The 16473-nt window shown below is 57.1% G+C and overlaps 1 protein-coding gene across 1 annotated transcript; it reads left to right on the top strand.

Annotated features, from left to right (window-relative positions):
• Positions 1–539: 539 nt before the first annotated feature.
• FHOD1 (formin homology 2 domain containing 1) lies at positions 540–16393 on the top strand (the record flags this gene model as incomplete). The annotated part of the gene is made up of 22 exons (XM_081107514.1): positions 540–740; positions 8237–8343; positions 8736–8800; positions 9089–9156; positions 9230–9335; positions 9409–9503; positions 9767–9878; positions 9962–10056; positions 10152–10295; positions 10415–10560; positions 10640–10801; positions 12239–12354; positions 12442–13055; positions 13383–13538; positions 13978–14160; positions 14245–14364; positions 14441–14602; positions 14994–15184; positions 15276–15468; positions 15550–15712; positions 15792–15989; positions 16067–16393. 22 exons carry the CDS (start codon positions 540–542, stop codon positions 16147–16149), a joined length of 3480 nt encoding a protein of 1159 aa, XP_080963640.1. The 3' UTR covers positions 16150–16393.
• Positions 16394–16473: the final 80 nt, after the last annotated feature.

Below are 16473 nucleotides of genomic sequence, written 5' to 3'. Positions count from 1 at the left end.
CTCCCTCTTCTCCCCGCAACTAAAGGAAAATGATACCACCGCTTCCTTCAAAATGAGTGGAATTTATTTTCTCTTCTTGCTCCAAACGGAAAGAGTCAGGACCACCTCATCCCTAAACCGAGGGAGACCAGGCGAGCCACTATCTGAGGAAATTTCCGCCCCACCGGCCCTCGCAATCCCTCCAAGGAACGCAGCCTCACTGCTCCGCGCCCCAACAAGCCTTCCGGCCCCCGGCGCGCTCTCGAGGGCGGGGCGCGAGCTCGGGCTTTCCCGCCCGCCTCGCCAGAGAACTAACGGGATTAAGATCGCGCCCTCTGAGTGGCTCGCCGCAAGCCCCGCCTCCGGCAGTGGTTGCCCGCCCCCCCGCCCCCGCGCTTTCCGGGACTAATCTTGGCTCCACCTCCTTCCTCGGCCCCGCCCCCTAGTGGCTCCGCCCCTCTTCTGCAGCGTCCGGTCCTGCCCCTCCCAAATCTAGTTTAGTTGTCGCGGCGGGACGAGGACCTGGTCCGAGACGCGCGGTGCGAGCCAGTGGCAGAGCCATGGCTGGCGGGGAAGACCGCGGGGACGGGGAGCCGGTCTCAGTGGTGACCGTGCGGGTGCAGTACCTGGAGGACACCGATCCCTTTGCATGTGCCAACTTCCCGGAGCCGCGCCGGGCCCCCACCTGCAGCCTGGACGGGGCGCTGCCCCTGGGCGCACAGATACCCGCGCTGCACCGCTTGCTGGGGGCGCCGCTCAAGGTGAGGGGCGCCGGAGAAAGTATGGGGGCGATCGAGGGTTCAGGGTTGGTGCCATGAAAGTCTTCGGGAGGTGCCCCTCGGGGAGAGGCTGGAGTGGGTACGCTCCTCCGGGATACTTTGGGGCTGAGGACCAAGGTCCGCGCAGCCCTGCTTGCGGGAACGCCTCTCAGACTGAGGGGAAACTGAAGCAGGGAGAAGGGAGCTTGTGGTTTGCACCACCCAGGCTGCCCCTTAAAGTGAGGCCCCCCTGGGGAGGTGGTCGAGGGGAAAGGGGTGCTCCTAGCTGCCCGTCTTCCTGGGTAACTGCTGTGGATTGGGTGGCGGTAGATGTTTGAGTGGTAGCGGACCCAGGAGGCGGAGCTGGGGAGGTGTGGACCAGCCTTCATCTCACCTGAAGCGGGGGCGGAACTACGAGGCGGGGCGGGCCGCTATAGGTGGCAGAGGCTTCGAGCGGTTGCTGGAGGTTGGATTGGGTTCTGCTGTGTAGAGTGTTGCCCCTGCAGGTGGGGGTGGGGAGGTGGCTTGGGAGGAGGAGAGACTTAACCGGGTGCGGGGAGTCCTCCAGAAGCAGCCCAGCCCGGGACTAGCCGAGCGCGGGAGGCTCCGCTGGTGGAAAAGCCCTTTGAGTCACCGCCCCCACCACCCGTACTCGCGCCGCCGCGGGCCAGCAGCTGGAAGGGAGGCGGCGGGCCGGGCTAATTTTAAACCGCCGGCCTGCTCTAGTTTGCCTGCGCCCCGGAACCGACTCGCGCACAATACCGGGGAAGGCCCTTTTCCAGATGGCGGGCCCTACCTCTCCTCCCGCTCGCCGAGCTCAGCCCCCCGCAGGCAGCCCTTTCCGGCGCGCGGGGTTTCCGGGCCAGGACTTTGGGAGGCCACTACCACCGACCTGGCCGCCCCGCCAGCCAGTCCACAGTGAGTGGTGCGGACGAGGAGAGAGAGTTGGTGGTGGTGCAATCCCCTGCTCCTGGCTGGGTCGCCGAGTTGCGCAAACTTGCCCCCCGGGCTCGGGGTCTCCCTTGGAATGTGCCCGGGGCGCCAGGCTCCCCGGCCTGCATTCCTCGCGCTGCGGGCCAGCCCCGCCTCCGAGAATGGGCGGGAGAGGTGGTGGGACTATTGGCCTGGGGAATGGCACGTGTCCCTGAAAAAGCCCGGTATTCAAGGCCATGACTTGAAAGTGTCAGCATGCTGCCCATTCCAGAGTTTTGATGCAACATCTACCCACCTCTCCACCCTCGGCCTGCTCTGTTGAAAGGGGCAAACAGGTGGGCCTGGAAGAAGTGCGTGTCCACCAGCGGGAGGCCACCTCCTATGCAGCTTGGGCGCTAGGGAGAGAGGGGTGCTGAACTGAGGCCAGGTTCCTGAAACGCCTGGAGCTCTACCGAGAACACAGTATTCCACCCACCACCACCCCTACTCTAGGACAGGACTTTCCAAGTAGGGGCAGATTTGGGAGGACAGCTACAGGAAAGAGGCTCTGCCCTCTGTTCTCTGCTCCCTAGCTGAGGACACTACTGAACTCAGAGAATGTGTCATCTCTGCCAACTCAGTCCTTCCTCGCTTCCCCACTTTCAGGATCTCCCACCTGGTATACTTGAGGGACTGTCATATCCCTCACAGGCAGGATATGGGGGTGGACACATGGGGTTACCACAGTGCCTAGAGCAGGACTCCCTGGGGCTGACAGCTCTGCCAGCAATGGTCAGATGCACTGTGATGTGCTCATCCCAAATATAAACTGTGACCACAGCCCCAGAATAGAAGGCCGGAGGAAGAAGGGCTCAGAATAGGGTAGGGTCAGGGACATCAGAGATCTGCGAGAGGGGGAGCAGGGCCCTTTTTTGCAAGAAATGTCAACAACTGGTTCCTCCCCTAGTCCTATAAGTGGGTGCCCCAGGGGCACAGACATGACTCAGGCCTGCCTTCATAGTCTCTAGAGGGGAGAGGTGACCCAGAAATCCAGGCGTCCCTGTGCAGGGCTGTACAGCAGAAATGAGGGAGGGGTTTTGTACTCCCTGCTTCATCCTCTGTACAGTTGTCCACCAAAGGAACAGGACATAGCCAAGTCTGCCCTCCCAGTCTGGGCACTGACCCCCATCATCCCTATGACCCTGCCCGCTCCCTGGGATGGGGGGCAGAGACCCAGCCCACTTTCCCTCTGGGGCTCCACACCACACACCCTATTGAGTTCCCCTAGGGCTTCTTCCTTTTTAAAAGACTTGGAGCTTTCACACCACAGAGGGCCTTGCTCATTTCCTTTCAGTCTAGGAGGAAGCTCCTGGCCACAGCCTCTGACTCATCTCCTGGCCCTAAGAGGCGGGTGAGGCAGGGTCCTGGCAGTGCCTTCGGCCATGCCTGATGTCTCCGGGGAAACTCAGGAATATCTATCTTCCCTCTATTGCCAGAACCTACTCCCAGTCCAGGAACCTGCCCCTGCACCAGGGGCAACCAGGCCCTCTGGCCCTGCCGCTCACCTCCTTACCCTCCCTACTACCTTTGCTCTTGGGGTGGTGCCTCAGGAGCCTCTCCCTTACACCCAAAGGCCCTGCCACATCTGGGATAGCACTGACTTCTCCCTGGGCTCTGAGCAGAGGGACCTGGGTGCTGCTCTGACCCTGATGCAAAGGCTAGAGGAACCCCCTACTCCTAGCAGCAGAGATGGCCCTAGAACTCTGTCCATTACCAGCAACTTTGTTTCCCCAGCTGTGGCTAAAGATTAGAGTAGGACAGGGGTGGCACTGTCCTAGAATGTGTCCTGACCTTGCCCCCTCCTTGCTCCAGCCTCAGTCTACCCTTCAGAAGCAGGATAGGCTAGGAGGCTAAGTGTTAAACTGACATACTGGAACAGAGACCGATTGGAGGGGTCCCAGAGGATTCTTAAGGGTAAGAAGGGATGCTCTGATGATGAACTGAGTCCTTTAGCCCCCTGATAGGGAGGTTTCTTTGGGAGATTGTAGAAGATTGGGATGTGGGCATGAGTCATGGCCTCCCCACTTTCCCTGTGGCTGGCATGTCACTGATCATTCTGGGCTAAGTAACCTCGTGAAGGACTCAGACCTAGATCCTGGCAGAAGTAGGCACTATTACCCCAACATGTATGGTGTGTGTGTGTTCATTAGCATTCCCTCGCTGGAACTGGGAGGACCAGTTTGGGGTATTTGTAGAGTCCAGACAGCTGAGAGGCTGCCTTCAGCACTTGGCAACCCTATAGGCCCCAACCCTCATTCCACCTACCCTCAGGGTTCCCTGGCGCACTTCCAGTGAACTTCTGGGTAATTAAGATCTAGGTCAGTTAGCCCTAGGCCCGTTCCTGGTTGTGCAGCAGGTGCAACTCCACTGAATTTCTTGGTCTCCTCACCTGTCAAAGGATTATCAGAATCAAACTAGGCAGCCCAGTGTATTACACAGAGGAGGCAAAACAAGTGGGTGTCCCTCCTCAAAGCCCATCCATGTCATCTCAAGCAGGAAGTCATGGTCTCCTTGGAGATCTGAGATAACAGGAAAAGAGGTTCATAGTTCACAGGGTCTTGTGTGTATAGGAAAAGGGAAGAAAAGGGCAGTTAAATTATTTCCTAAAACAAGAGTCCTCCAGCATATAATTCTGTCCTCTTTTCTGTCTTCTTTGTACCCTGCCACTGGCATATTCATTCTCACCTGATTACAATGCTATGAAAAATACTGGGGAGTAGACACCAGGGTCCCCTAAGCTTGGCCCTGCATATAAAATCATATGTAATAAGTTAGTTAGGGCTGCCAGCAAAACCTGAGCCCAGAGAATCCAAAGGAACGTAGTCTGGAGGTTGAAGGGAGGGGCTGAGCCTGGGAAGAATGGAGGAGGGACACCACCCCAAGAAGACAGCAGAGAAGTGTTGAAGACAAGAGCCAGGAGGGAGTCACGGACGTAGACCTACGCTGATCATGTGCTGACCCTAAGCACTGTCAGCAGGGGCCAGAGTTTGGGCTTACTCAGGCCTGGCCCAGCCCCAGGGTGTGAGAAACAAGGCCCAGAGGTTTGGCTCTCAGAAGGGTGACCCCAGGAAGGGGCCAGGGGTGTGAGGGACAAGCACCACTCAGCTGGTGGAAGTCTCTGCTCTTTGCTGCTTGCCTGACCTGAACCCCCTTCCCCATCTCCATCCAAGACAAACAGCTGGAGGAGGGGGGCATTGTCCTATAGGCTTTGGGTTGCCAATTACCCATGAGTCTCCTCTCCATAAATGGGGCACTGGCAGAATTAGACAGGTGACATGGTTAGGAAAGCCACTGACCACCAGGGTTTAAACCTGCTCATCTGAGGAGGCTGGGGTGGTAAGCCCTTAGTCTTGAGGACCCCGTCCCCGACAGGGATACAGGCATCCCAGGCGCCCTGCACACTTGGGACTAGAGCGTGCAAGTATGCGTGCAGGAGAGGAAGAAAGCGTGCTGGGCCCGAGCTTTCCGTGGGTGTGCTTGGGCCTGTGCCCGGCCAGCGAGCATGTATATACAGGTGTCCCCAAAAAATGTATACACGCTTTAACAGCTAATTTCTATTACATTTTGAAAATGAAATGTATTTTAATAAACACTGGCTTTATAATTATACCAAGTGTGTATACATTTTTGGGGGACACCTTGTATATACCTGACCATATATACCTGGGTTTATAAGCAGTTACTGCATATAATCGATCACCCCTCCAGTGTTTATCTTTATATAACTCCTCCTCTCCCCTTGCTTGGCACCCTTGGCCATTGTGCCTCTACATTTATTTGTGGCCTTTCTCTGAGTCAAGCCTGCCTGCCTCCAGGACTAGCTGGAAAGCAGGGAAGGCAGAGGCAGTGTCTTGTTCTCTGTCTGTCCTCAGAACCTAAAACCAGCCCAGTTCATGAATGTTTGGATGAGCTGTTCTCTATGTGTGTGATTTGGGGGATCCCTGAGGGGGGTTGCAGCTCTGGGGGAGATATGTTTCTCTAGGGTCCCAGAAGGAGATGCAGCTGTGCCTGGATGGGGGAAGGGAGGGTAGGCTGCTGAGTCATCTGTGGGAAGAGAGATCAGGAGGAATGTGGGGCTGCCCTCAGCTGAGCTGGCCCTGGACAAGGTACCCCAGCCCAGGGGCCTTACCCCTCCCAGCTCAGGCCTATTCCCAGTCGGCCCTGGAGAAGATGACTCTGCTCCTACGGAGGAGAGAGAGGCCAGGCCCGCCCAAGGCGCCCAGGGAAGGGCAGGCAGCCAGGCAGGAAGTGGGACAGAACAGGCTGCAGGATTTGTTCTATGTCCCATGCCCCAGTCAGTGGGGGGAGGTGGTCACCCAAGGGCCTCACAGGAAGGGCCTGAACTGCCAGGAAGGAGCTGGGTCAGGCTCTCAGGCACAGCAGGGATGCTACGCAGAGGCAGAGGTGGGGGCAGGAGCTGGACTCCCTTTCCCCTCAAGGGACCAAGGGCAGCTGGAAGCCCCTGGGCTAGGTCCAGAGCAAGGCAGGACTGACAGAACAACAGGACTTTTATTCCCAGTAAGGTGGAGACCTCAGGCACCCTGACTCTGCAGAGGGGGCTCTCTCTGGGTCATAGCACCTCAAGGAGGAGAGCCACTCAAGTCAAGGGGACTTTGCTATGGGGGAGGTGTCCAGGAGAGGCACAGTGCTGCCATCAGACTCTCCACAATCACCTTACTAGGCCCTTCTACAAGTACTTCTCAAGGAGCCAAGTGTCCTGCCCAGTAGTGGAGGGGAGCCAGGCTCAGTGGGAGAGAGACGTGGGAAGCATGTGCCTTCTTGTTACGATGCAGGTTTCAGGGACCCACTATAGTCTGACTGAGTCAGACCCTAAAATCTGGTTTTCAATAGGCCCCTTGGAGGCCTCTGAGGTCCAGGTAGGACCAAGGTCACTGTAGCCCACGTGAGAACATGGCAAAGACCCTCAGGCCTGGAGGGACTGGGAGCCTGTGTATTAGCGCCTGCTACTCACTGTCTTAATTCAGGGACACACATACACCTCCCAGCTGGGTTTGCACCTCCCAGTGATATCGCTGTATTTAACCCAATTATTAATTAACTGGAAAGGAACAAAGGGAAGATGGAGTATTTAGGCATGCCCAGTGAAGTCTGGGTGACATAGGAGAGGTAATTATCTGTCAGTCACACCCAGGAGCCAGGTCATTGGCCAGAATAGGCGTGGCCACTGCAAGGGCGCAAAATCTGAGATACATAAGCTCCTAAACAAGCAGGTTCCCTCTCTTGCGTGCTGGGCTCCTGGCCCAGTTGTTGCAGGGGCACACTCCTCTATATTCGTCCACATGGCCCACAGCCTTGTGGACCCCACACAATGGACTGACGGACTGTGACTAGCCTGATGCTGTGCCGGACTTAACTCCACCGTGGAACGGAAGCTGAGGACACTGGCTTTGCTTTTGGCTCTGCTGAATCCCCGGCTGCACCTTTTCCTGGACTGGTTTAAGGGCTATGGGACTTTTGAAACCCAGGGATATATTCCACGCAAGTAAAAATCACTCATTCTCCCATGCAAATCTTAGAAAATTCTTTTTCTCAAGATATCGTAAGAACCCGATCCCCAACACCCATTGGGTAAAGGGATCCCCCACTTTCACCAGTGGATACCCCACTTCCACCAATAACACCAGCATTCTTTTCTTTTTTCTTTTCTTTTTTCTTTTTCCCTTAACACTTCCTCCCAGGGCTTGAATGCTTGTGGCTACAGCTTATCACCCCACGGAGCTGTGAACTTCCTCGAAGGCAGGAACTTCCTTCCATCTCTCTCCATTCTCGTTCCTCATTTATGTTCATTAACTCGATACATGTTTAGTGAGAACTTACAATGTGCCAAATGCTAGGCTAGGCTCTGAGGATATAGCATGCAGCAAGACTGACATGGTGCCCGAACCCAGAGAACACACGGTTAAAGGGGAAGAAGACTAGTGTCTAGGATATTATACTGCCCTGGGGAAGGCCTCAGAGTAGGGTACACACATGGAATGGAGTGGGTTGCATAGCATTGCACAGCAGAAGAGTCCAGGAAGTCTTTTCAAAAAAGCCTATGAGCCAAAACCGGTTTGGCTCAGTGGATAGAGCGTCGGCTTGCGGACTGAAAGGTCCCAGGTTCGATTCCGGTCAAGGGCATGTACCTGGGTTGCGGGCACATCCCCAGTAGGAGATGTGCAGGAGGCAGCTGATCGATGTTTCTCTCTCATCGATGTTTCTAACTCTCTATCTCTCTCCCTTCCTCTCTGTAAAAATCAATAAAATATATATATAAAAAAAAAGCCTTATGTAATCTGAAACCTAAAGAACCGGTAAGTGCTAGCCAGGAGAAGACATAGTACATACAAAGGCTTTGCACATAGTAGGCACATGAAGGATTGCTAAAGGAATGCTTGGCTATGGTGCTGCCCTTGTGGTGTGCCTCTCTGCCAGCACCCTGAGTAGGAGGTAGGAGGTCATGAGGTCTCCGTACCTACCCCTGCCACCTCTCCCCCATCCCTGACAGCTGTTCTCTTTGCCCCCAGCTAGAGGACTGTGCCCTGCAAGTGTCTCCCTCTGGATACTACCTGGACCCTGAGCTGTCCCTGGAAGAGCAGCGGGAAATGCTGGAGGGCTTCTATGAAGAGATCAGGTCAGAGCTGGTGAGACCAGGAACATAAGGCTGGCCACAACCTTGCCCCCACCAGAGGCTGGCTCAGGTGTCAGCAGCCAAGACACCTGATCTCTAGCCAAGGACACATGCAGGTCACCTCCTGCTGCCCCAGGGAACTGTGCCAGGGGAATCCCAAGGCCTGGCCAGTGTTACCTGCTACCCAGGATGGAGCAGGGGCTCTCCCACATATCTGAGATACCCGTATTTGCATAAATTCTTCTGTCTAGCCAACCCTTGGACTTAGAGGAGCAGTTGGGGAGGAAGGAGCTGGGCCTCAGTTGGCATGTGGGGAGGTCTTTGGCTGCCTTGGTGTGGGGGAAGGGACCCCGCAGAATGAGCTGGGAGGTGCTGACTGTGCTGCTTGATTCCAGCAAAGGGCGGAAGCCTACATTGATCCTGCGGACCCAGCTCTCCGTGAGAGTCAATGCCATCTTAGGTGAGTGTGTGAGGGCATCAATGTCCAGCCCAGCTGGCTCAGTTTCTTTCAGGCATGTACTGGACAGTGGACAGGACAGATCAGAGAGAGAATAGGTGCCCCCCCCCCCCATTCCTATCCTGACCTTTCCTTCTAGGGCCAAGGCTAATGTTGCAGCTAGACTGTAGTGGGGGCTGCCCAGAGCCAGGGAGTAAGTAGAGGAGGAGTTGGGGGGTTCAAGAATACTAGAATATTCTCTGAGGTTGCCTATGTCCCCTTGAGGTTACTATGTCCATCCACCCCTTGCAGAAAAATTGTATGGCTCCAGTGGCCCTGAGCTCCGCCGCTCTCTCTTCTCACTAAAGCAGATCTTCCAGGTGAGGCCCTGAGGTGGGCTGGGGGTGGGCATCCTAGCCTCAGCCCCCTTAAACTCCCCCATGGTGCCCCCAGGAGGACAAGGACCTGGTGCCTGAATTTGTGCACTCAGAGGGGCTGAGTTGCCTGATCCGTGTGGGTGCTGCTGCTGACCACAACTACCAGAGCTACATCCTCCGAGGTCAGCCCCACTCCTCCCCCAGGACCCTTGCTTTCAATGACCCCTTACTGATCTCTTGTTTCTGTGTCCTCAGCACTGGGCCAGGTGATGCTTTTTGTGGATGGGATGCTGGGAGTGGTGGCCCACACTGAGACCGTGCAGTGGCTGTACATGTTGTGTGCCAGCCTGGTAAATGGCCCTCCCCCAGCCATGCACCCCTTCCCACTGCCTCTCTCTGGGCCTCAATTTTCTCTCCTGTAAAATGGGCAAGAATGGAGTGAGTCTGTGGCCCCTCTAAGCCTAAAAGCACTTCAATGCCTGGGTCTACAGCCAGAGTCCTTTTGTTGAGACTCTCCTGTCTGGGTCCAGCCCCGGGAGCCCTTCCCCACTGCACCAGGAGCTGGCCCAGCTCTGGCCCAAGCCCCACTCATATGTGGTTATCCCTCCCCTAGTCCCGCTTGGTGGTGAAGACAGCTCTGAAGCTGCTGCTGGTGTTTGTGGAATACTCTGAGAGCAATGCACCGCTGTTCATCTACGCAGTCAACTCTGTGGCCAGCACCACCGGTCAGAGACTGTCCCTCCCTCCCCACCACTCAGAGCCTTCTCCTACCTTCCTCCTCATGACTGCTCCCCATTCTGTGTGGCAGGTGCTCTGCCATGGGCCAACCTGGTGTGCATCCTAGAGGAGAAGAATGGTGCAGACCCTGAGCTGCTGGTGTACACAGTCACCCTCATCAACAAGGTGTGTGTGGAGGGGGAACCAAAGGTCAGGTATGAGCCCCTCAGGCTCCTGCCTTCAGGCTCCCATGAGCCTTACCCTCCTATCCCAACCTCCAGACGCTGGCAGCGCTCCCAGATCAGGACTCCTTCTATGACGTGACGGACGCACTGGAGCAGCAGGGCATGGAGGCACTGGTCCAGCGGCACTTGGGCGCTGCGGGCACTGACATCGACTTACGTGCACAGCTTGTGCTCTATGAGGTGGGCTCTGGGCTGGGCCGCCAGGGCCCAACAGGGAGTCAGAAGAGGGGAGGGAGGAGGCACAGTTTCCCAGCACCCACCCTACCTCAGTTGCTCACATCTGGACCTATGTCTGCTAGAGTGCCCTGCGGATGGAGGATGGAGACATTGAGGAAGCCGCCGCAGGTGGGCGGCGGGAGCGTAGAAAGCCCTCTTCAGAGGAAGGCAAGAGGGGCCGCCGATCTCTAGAAGGCGGGGGCTGCCATGTGCGCACCTCGGAGCCTGGGTAAGAACATGCCTCAGCACTTGGGGAGGAGGGATGGCTGCACCAGGAGTAACCTGTCTCCTGACAGACCCGCCTCCAGCCCCACAGGGCCCTCCTCCTCCTCCTCCAGCCCTGACCCACTCACAAGCCCAGTGCCCAGCCCCATGGGCCCTGCCTCTGGCCTCTGTACCTCTGCGAACCTCTTTCCTGCCCTCTCCGTGGCGTCCTCAGCTGACAGCTCCTGTGAGAGGAGCATCTACAAGTAAGTAGGGAGATAGAGGCTAACCCCCCGCCCCCCCGGAATCCTCTTCCCACCTGTCCCTCCTGCTCTGCTCCCCTCCATGGACCCTCGGCCTCCTCTGCCCAAACGCGTGCTTTCTCTCTCTTTCTTTCCAGACTTCACCAAACTGCTCCTATTTGGTAAGTGACTGCTGGGGGGTGGGGTTCGGCTCTGACCGGACCGCCTCCCCCTGGGGCTTCTCTTCATCTCCTTCTGGCATTACGTCTGGTCTTGGCCAATGTTATCTGTCTCCCTGCCCCCTACTGTCTTTGTTTCTCTGGCACTGTCTCTGACTCTTGTTCTGCTCTGTCTCTTACTGCACCCTGTCTGGCTTCATGTCAGTCTCTCCCCTCCACTTACAGTTTCCTCTCGTCATGTCTTCCCCAACCCCCTCCTCTTCCCACTGTGGCTGGGAAGGAATCCCTGATAGCACTGCCCAGGTCTGAGTAGGTGTGAGCAACTGGGCTTCCAGGTGGAACAGACACCACAGTTACTATTTCTTCTCTCATCTCCCCCGCCCCCCACCCCACCCAGGGCCCCTGAGAGCCCACCTGTCCCCCAGCCCCCTACTGGGCAGGCCAGGCTGGAGTAAGTAGAGGCCAGCTCGCCAGGCCTGCCATGTGCTCAGGGCTTCAGCATTGCTTCTCCCAGCGGGGTCCCACTCGCCTGATGCAGCCAGAGCTCGGGGATCTCGGGCCCCTTTTCCCCCAGACTTCTGCCTCCTCGGTTACCTAAGGACTAAGCATTGGGATTAGTTCCCTGAGGTCATAGTGGATCCTGTGCTTCAATAGTGATACCTTGATAGCTTTGACCAGAGATGAGGACATGGACTCCCAACCTGGAGCCCATTCTCCCAGGAATAGGGCAGGGAGGGGAATTAGGGTGCTGTGCAGTGTGGAGGTAGAGGAACAACCTAGGGCTAAGATAAGGGCCGGGACTGAGAGCCATTGGAGGCTAGAGGGGCCCAGAAAGAGACATTGGATCACTCATTATTTCAACATAAACTGAGTGCCTGTCTCTACCAGGCCCCTTTCTGGGCATAGGTCATAGTTCTCAGAAGCTGCAGACATGCCAAGGGAGGGATGTGCCCATTAGCACAGCTGTCCCCTTCCCCTGCTCTAAGGGTCCTTGTCTAGAATCAGGACAATTAACATGAATAGCAAGGTTGCAAGTTAGACATTAAGTAGAACTCTCTGTACATTGACCTGGAATGCTGGGTTGGAAGTGACCCTCCCCAGATGTGGAGGATTGAACAGGGGCTGGACTTGGGGGGTTGGGTCCTGGGTCTGCTTGGCGCATGGTCTGTTCCTGTGTGTCTGTGTGTGCCTGCAATTAGGGGCAGTGCCCAGGGGACCAGCATGAGCACCACCCTGGGCTGGGGTGTGTCAGGCACCCTCACTGACAAGTGCCTCCCCCCAGAGCCCGGTTCCTGGAGAATGTGGCGGCAGCAGAAACAGAGAAGCAGGCTGCGCTGGCCCAGGGCCGGGCAGAGGCCTTGGCTGGGGCAGTGCCCGATGAGGCTGATGGACACCCAGGTGAGCGGGTGGGTGGGCAGAATCTATCCATGTCTCCTTGTTGCCCCACAGAGGGCATGATACTGACAGCTGCTTCTCTTTTTTTAGATGCCCGGGAACTGTGGAGTTCCCCTGAACCGGTCCCAGTTTCTGTACCCAAAACACCCCAGAGCCCTGCCCCCCGAGTCCTGCTCAGGTCCCAGAGGAGCCTTGAGCCAGAGCCCAAGGAGCCACTGGCTCCACCAAGCCCCAAGGCTGAGCCCACCCAGAAGTTCTCTACCCATGTACCCAAGCTCTGCATTGGGGACCTGGACTTCTCAGATCTGAGGGAGGACGAAGACCAGGACATACTGAACATAGAGACTGTAGAGGCTGGGAAAGGGGTTCCGCCCCCACCACCCCCACTGCCCTTGCTCTCCGAAGGCCCCCCACCTCCTCCACCCCCACCTCCCCCACCCATCAAAGGCCCCTTCCCACCACCTCCACCACTGCCAGCTGCCCCTCTTCCCCCATCAGCGCCTGACGGCCTAGCCCTCCCCACCAAGAGGAAGACAGTCAAACTCTTCTGGCGGGAGCTAAAGCTGGCTGGGGGCCATGGAAGCTCTGGGAGCCGCTTTGGGCCCGGCTCCACCCTGTGGGCCTCCCTGGAGCCTGTCTCCGTGGACACAGCCCGGCTGGAACACCTGTTTGAGTCCCGTGCCAAGGACGTATTACCTTCCAAGGTAAACGCACCCTCATCTGCAAGGTAACCCCAGTGGCGAGGGGAGGGAATCAGAGCTCAAGGGTCCTAACTATTGGGGCTGCTGCTCATTTCCCTCGTAGGGAAAGTGAGGCAAAGAGAGGAGCGGGGACTTGTCTGAGGTCTCAACAGGGATCAGCAGAGCCCTAACTAGTATCTAAGCTCATCTCAAGGCTTTAAACATCCCAGGTCCATCCCCAGTTGTAGGGTGACCACAGTATTTGGAGGGGGCCCTTGAAGTGTCCTCTTAGGTTGTTGCCCCAGCTAGTCCCTTTCCCAAACTTACACTCTCCTTCCCTCAACCTCAAAGAAAGCTGGTGAGGGCCGCCGGACAATGACCACAGTGCTGGACCCCAAGCGCAGCAACGCTATCAACATTGGTCTAACCACACTGCCACCGGTGCATGTCATTAAGGCTGCCCTGGTCAACTTCGATGAGTTTGCTGTCAGCAAGGACGGCATTGAGGTAGGGATAGCCAGCTGGGGGTGTGGAAGGGAGTGGGAGGTCCAGCCCTCTCCTTTGGTCAGTGGGCATTTCCTGACCCTCTAGTAGTGGGCAGGGGCTTGGCATAGCAGTCCCCAGACCCTGGGGCTCCCCCAGATAGCCTAGGGCGGCGGTTCTCAACCTGTGGGTCGAGACCCCTTTGGCGGTTGAACGACCCTTTCATAGGGGTCACCTCAGACCATCCTGCATATCAGATATTTACATTATGATTCATATCAGTAGCAACATTACAGTTATGAAGTAGCAACGAAAATAATTTTATGGTTGGGTCACAACATGAGGAACTGTATTTAAAGGGCCAGAAGGTTGAGAACCACTGGCCTAGGGGGAGTCAAGACCAACACCTGAGGCCTCAGGCCAGCACTTACTGGCCTGTATGGGGTGGTGGTTGTGTCCTCAGAAACTACTGACCATGATGCCCACGGAAGAGGAGCGGCAGAAGATCGAGGAGGCCCAACTGGCCAACCCTGACATACCTTTGGCCCCAGCTGAGACTTTCCTGATGACTCTTGCCTCCATCGGGGGCCTGGCTGCCCGCCTACAACTCTGGGCCTTCAAGCTGGACTATGACAGCATGGAACGGGTACCTGGGTCATGGGTGGGACAGGCAGTGGGGGCAGATGAGTATGATGACCATGTAGTCTGAGTCCCTGGCCTCCCACACCAGGAAATCGCAGAGCCACTGTTTGACCTGAAAGTGGGCATGGAACAGCTGGTGCATAATGCCACCTTCCGCTGCATTCTGGCCACCCTTCTGGCTGTGGGCAACTTCCTCAATGGCTCCCAGGTGAGCGACAGCGCATGAGGGCTGGGAGCCAGGCTCCGGAGCCAGCCCGGCCCAGGCTCAGACAAAGTCCTTTCAGAGCAGTGGCTTTGAGCTGAGCTACCTGGAGAAAGTGTCAGAGGTGAAGGACACCGTGCGCAGGCAGTCGCTGCTGCACCATCTCTGCTCCTTGGTGCTCCAGATGCGGCCCGATTCCTCCGACCTCTACTCAGAAATCCCCGCCCTGACCCGCTGTGCCAAGGTTAGCGCCAGCCAGGGGCTTGAATAAAACTGGCCAGGGCATGAGGGAGTGCTGCTTCCTGGGGCTGGCTTCTCCCCTCCTATTTCAACAGCTGTGCCAGGCTGGCTCGGCTACAGATGTTTGTGCCAGAAATGCTTCCCTCTATTGGCCCGGCTATCCCTACTCAGTCTTGGGGTCTCAGTTTAGCTGCCGCTTCCCCAGGAAACCTTCTCTGTTCCCCATTGGACCAAATGGACTTGTCTGTTTCCTGTGGTAAACCGTGAACTTCTGGAGGGCAATGGTTGCATCTCCTCTGTATTCCTCTGGCCTGGCTCACCAGCCTGGCACAGAGGCAGCCTCAGGCAGTACCTTCTTGTGGGGGGACAGCCTGTGTACCCCCCTGCTTTTCCAGGTGGACTTTGAACAGCTGGCTGAGAACCTGGGGCAGCTGGAGCATCGGAGCCGTGCAGCTGAGGAGAGTCTGCGGAGCTTGGCCAAGCATGAGCTGGCCCCGGCCCTGCGTACCCGCCTCACCCAGTTCCTGGCCCACTGTTCCCGGCGCGTTACCATGCTGCGAGTCGTGCACCGCCGTGTCTGCAACAGGTGGGATTGTGGGCCCGAGAGGCAGGACCGCCACCACTGTCCCTCACCCCCAAGCAGGACTCACCATCCCTTCCTATCCTGACCTGCCCAGGTTCCACGCCTTCCTGCTGTACCTGGGCTACACCGCACAGGCAGCCCGTGAAGTGCGCATCATGCAGTTCTGCCACACGTTGCGGGAGTTTTCGCTGGAGTACCGGACTTGCCGAGATCGGGTGCTCCAGCAGCAGCAGAAGCGGGCCACGTACCGTGAGCGCAACAAGACCCGGGGACGCATGATCACCGAGGTGCGTGCCCCTTCCAGGTTTTGACTGCCGTTCCCCTGGTTTCCTTCCCCGGCTCCCAGCTCATCGTTCTCCCCTCTCCAGACAGAGAAGTTCTCGGGAGTGGCTGGGGAAGCCCCCAGCCACCCATCTGTCCCAGTGGCTGTGGGTAGTGGGCCAGGCCAGGGTGATGCAGACAGTCACGCCAGCATGAAGAGCCTGCTGACCAGTAAGCCTGAAGAGGCCACACACAGCCGCCGCAGCAGAGGTGGGACCTGTGGCCGCCAGGGGAACGGATTTTGCTTTGGGGCCACCTTGGCCTGACCTCCCTATCTGGTCTCTCTCAGGCCTGGTCCAGAGCAGCTCCCCAATGCCCACAGCAGTGGGGGCCTCCAATGCACCCCCAGAAGAATCCCCAGGCTCCAGTTCACCCAGTGACACTTCAGATGAGATCATGGACCTGCTGGTGCAGTCAGTGACCAAGAGCAGTCCTCGTGCCTTAGCTGCTCGGGAACGCAAGCGTTCCCGTGGCAACCGCAAATCTTGTGAGTATTCCCCACATACCCGCTGCCCGCTTTATCCCCAGCAATCAATCCCCTCCAACCCTGCTCTGTCCCTGCAGTGAGACGGACACTGAAGAGCGGACTTGGAGAAGACCTGGTGCAGGCACTGGGACTGAGCAAGGGACCCGGCCTGGAGGTGTGAAGCCGCTGCCTCCAGAATGTCTACCTGGGCCACAGCCTGCATGCAAAGGACTATATAGAGTGAGGAGGGGCCAGAGCAGAATTCTGGGCATCTTCTCAACCCTGGGGTCACTCTGTACCCAGTGGCCAGTGCCTCGAGCAGTATTATCTGTGTTTGTGTGTTTTGTGTGTGTGCGCGTGTGTGTATGTGTGTATGCATGAGCTCCCTGAACACGTGGAGCATAATAAAGTTTTCTTAGCCAATTCAAGAGCTTTTTCTTTCAAGGTATAGACCCCTGCTTTCAAGGTCTATAGCAGTAGGGAAATACCAAAGAATTGGTTCTTC

Source organism: Myotis nattereri (assembly GCF_964212035.1).
Source record: "Myotis nattereri genome assembly, chromosome: 15".
In the NCBI taxonomy this organism is placed as follows: Eukaryota; Metazoa; Chordata; class Mammalia; order Chiroptera; family Vespertilionidae; genus Myotis; species Myotis nattereri.
This window is presented reverse-complemented; position numbering and strand designations above follow the sequence as displayed.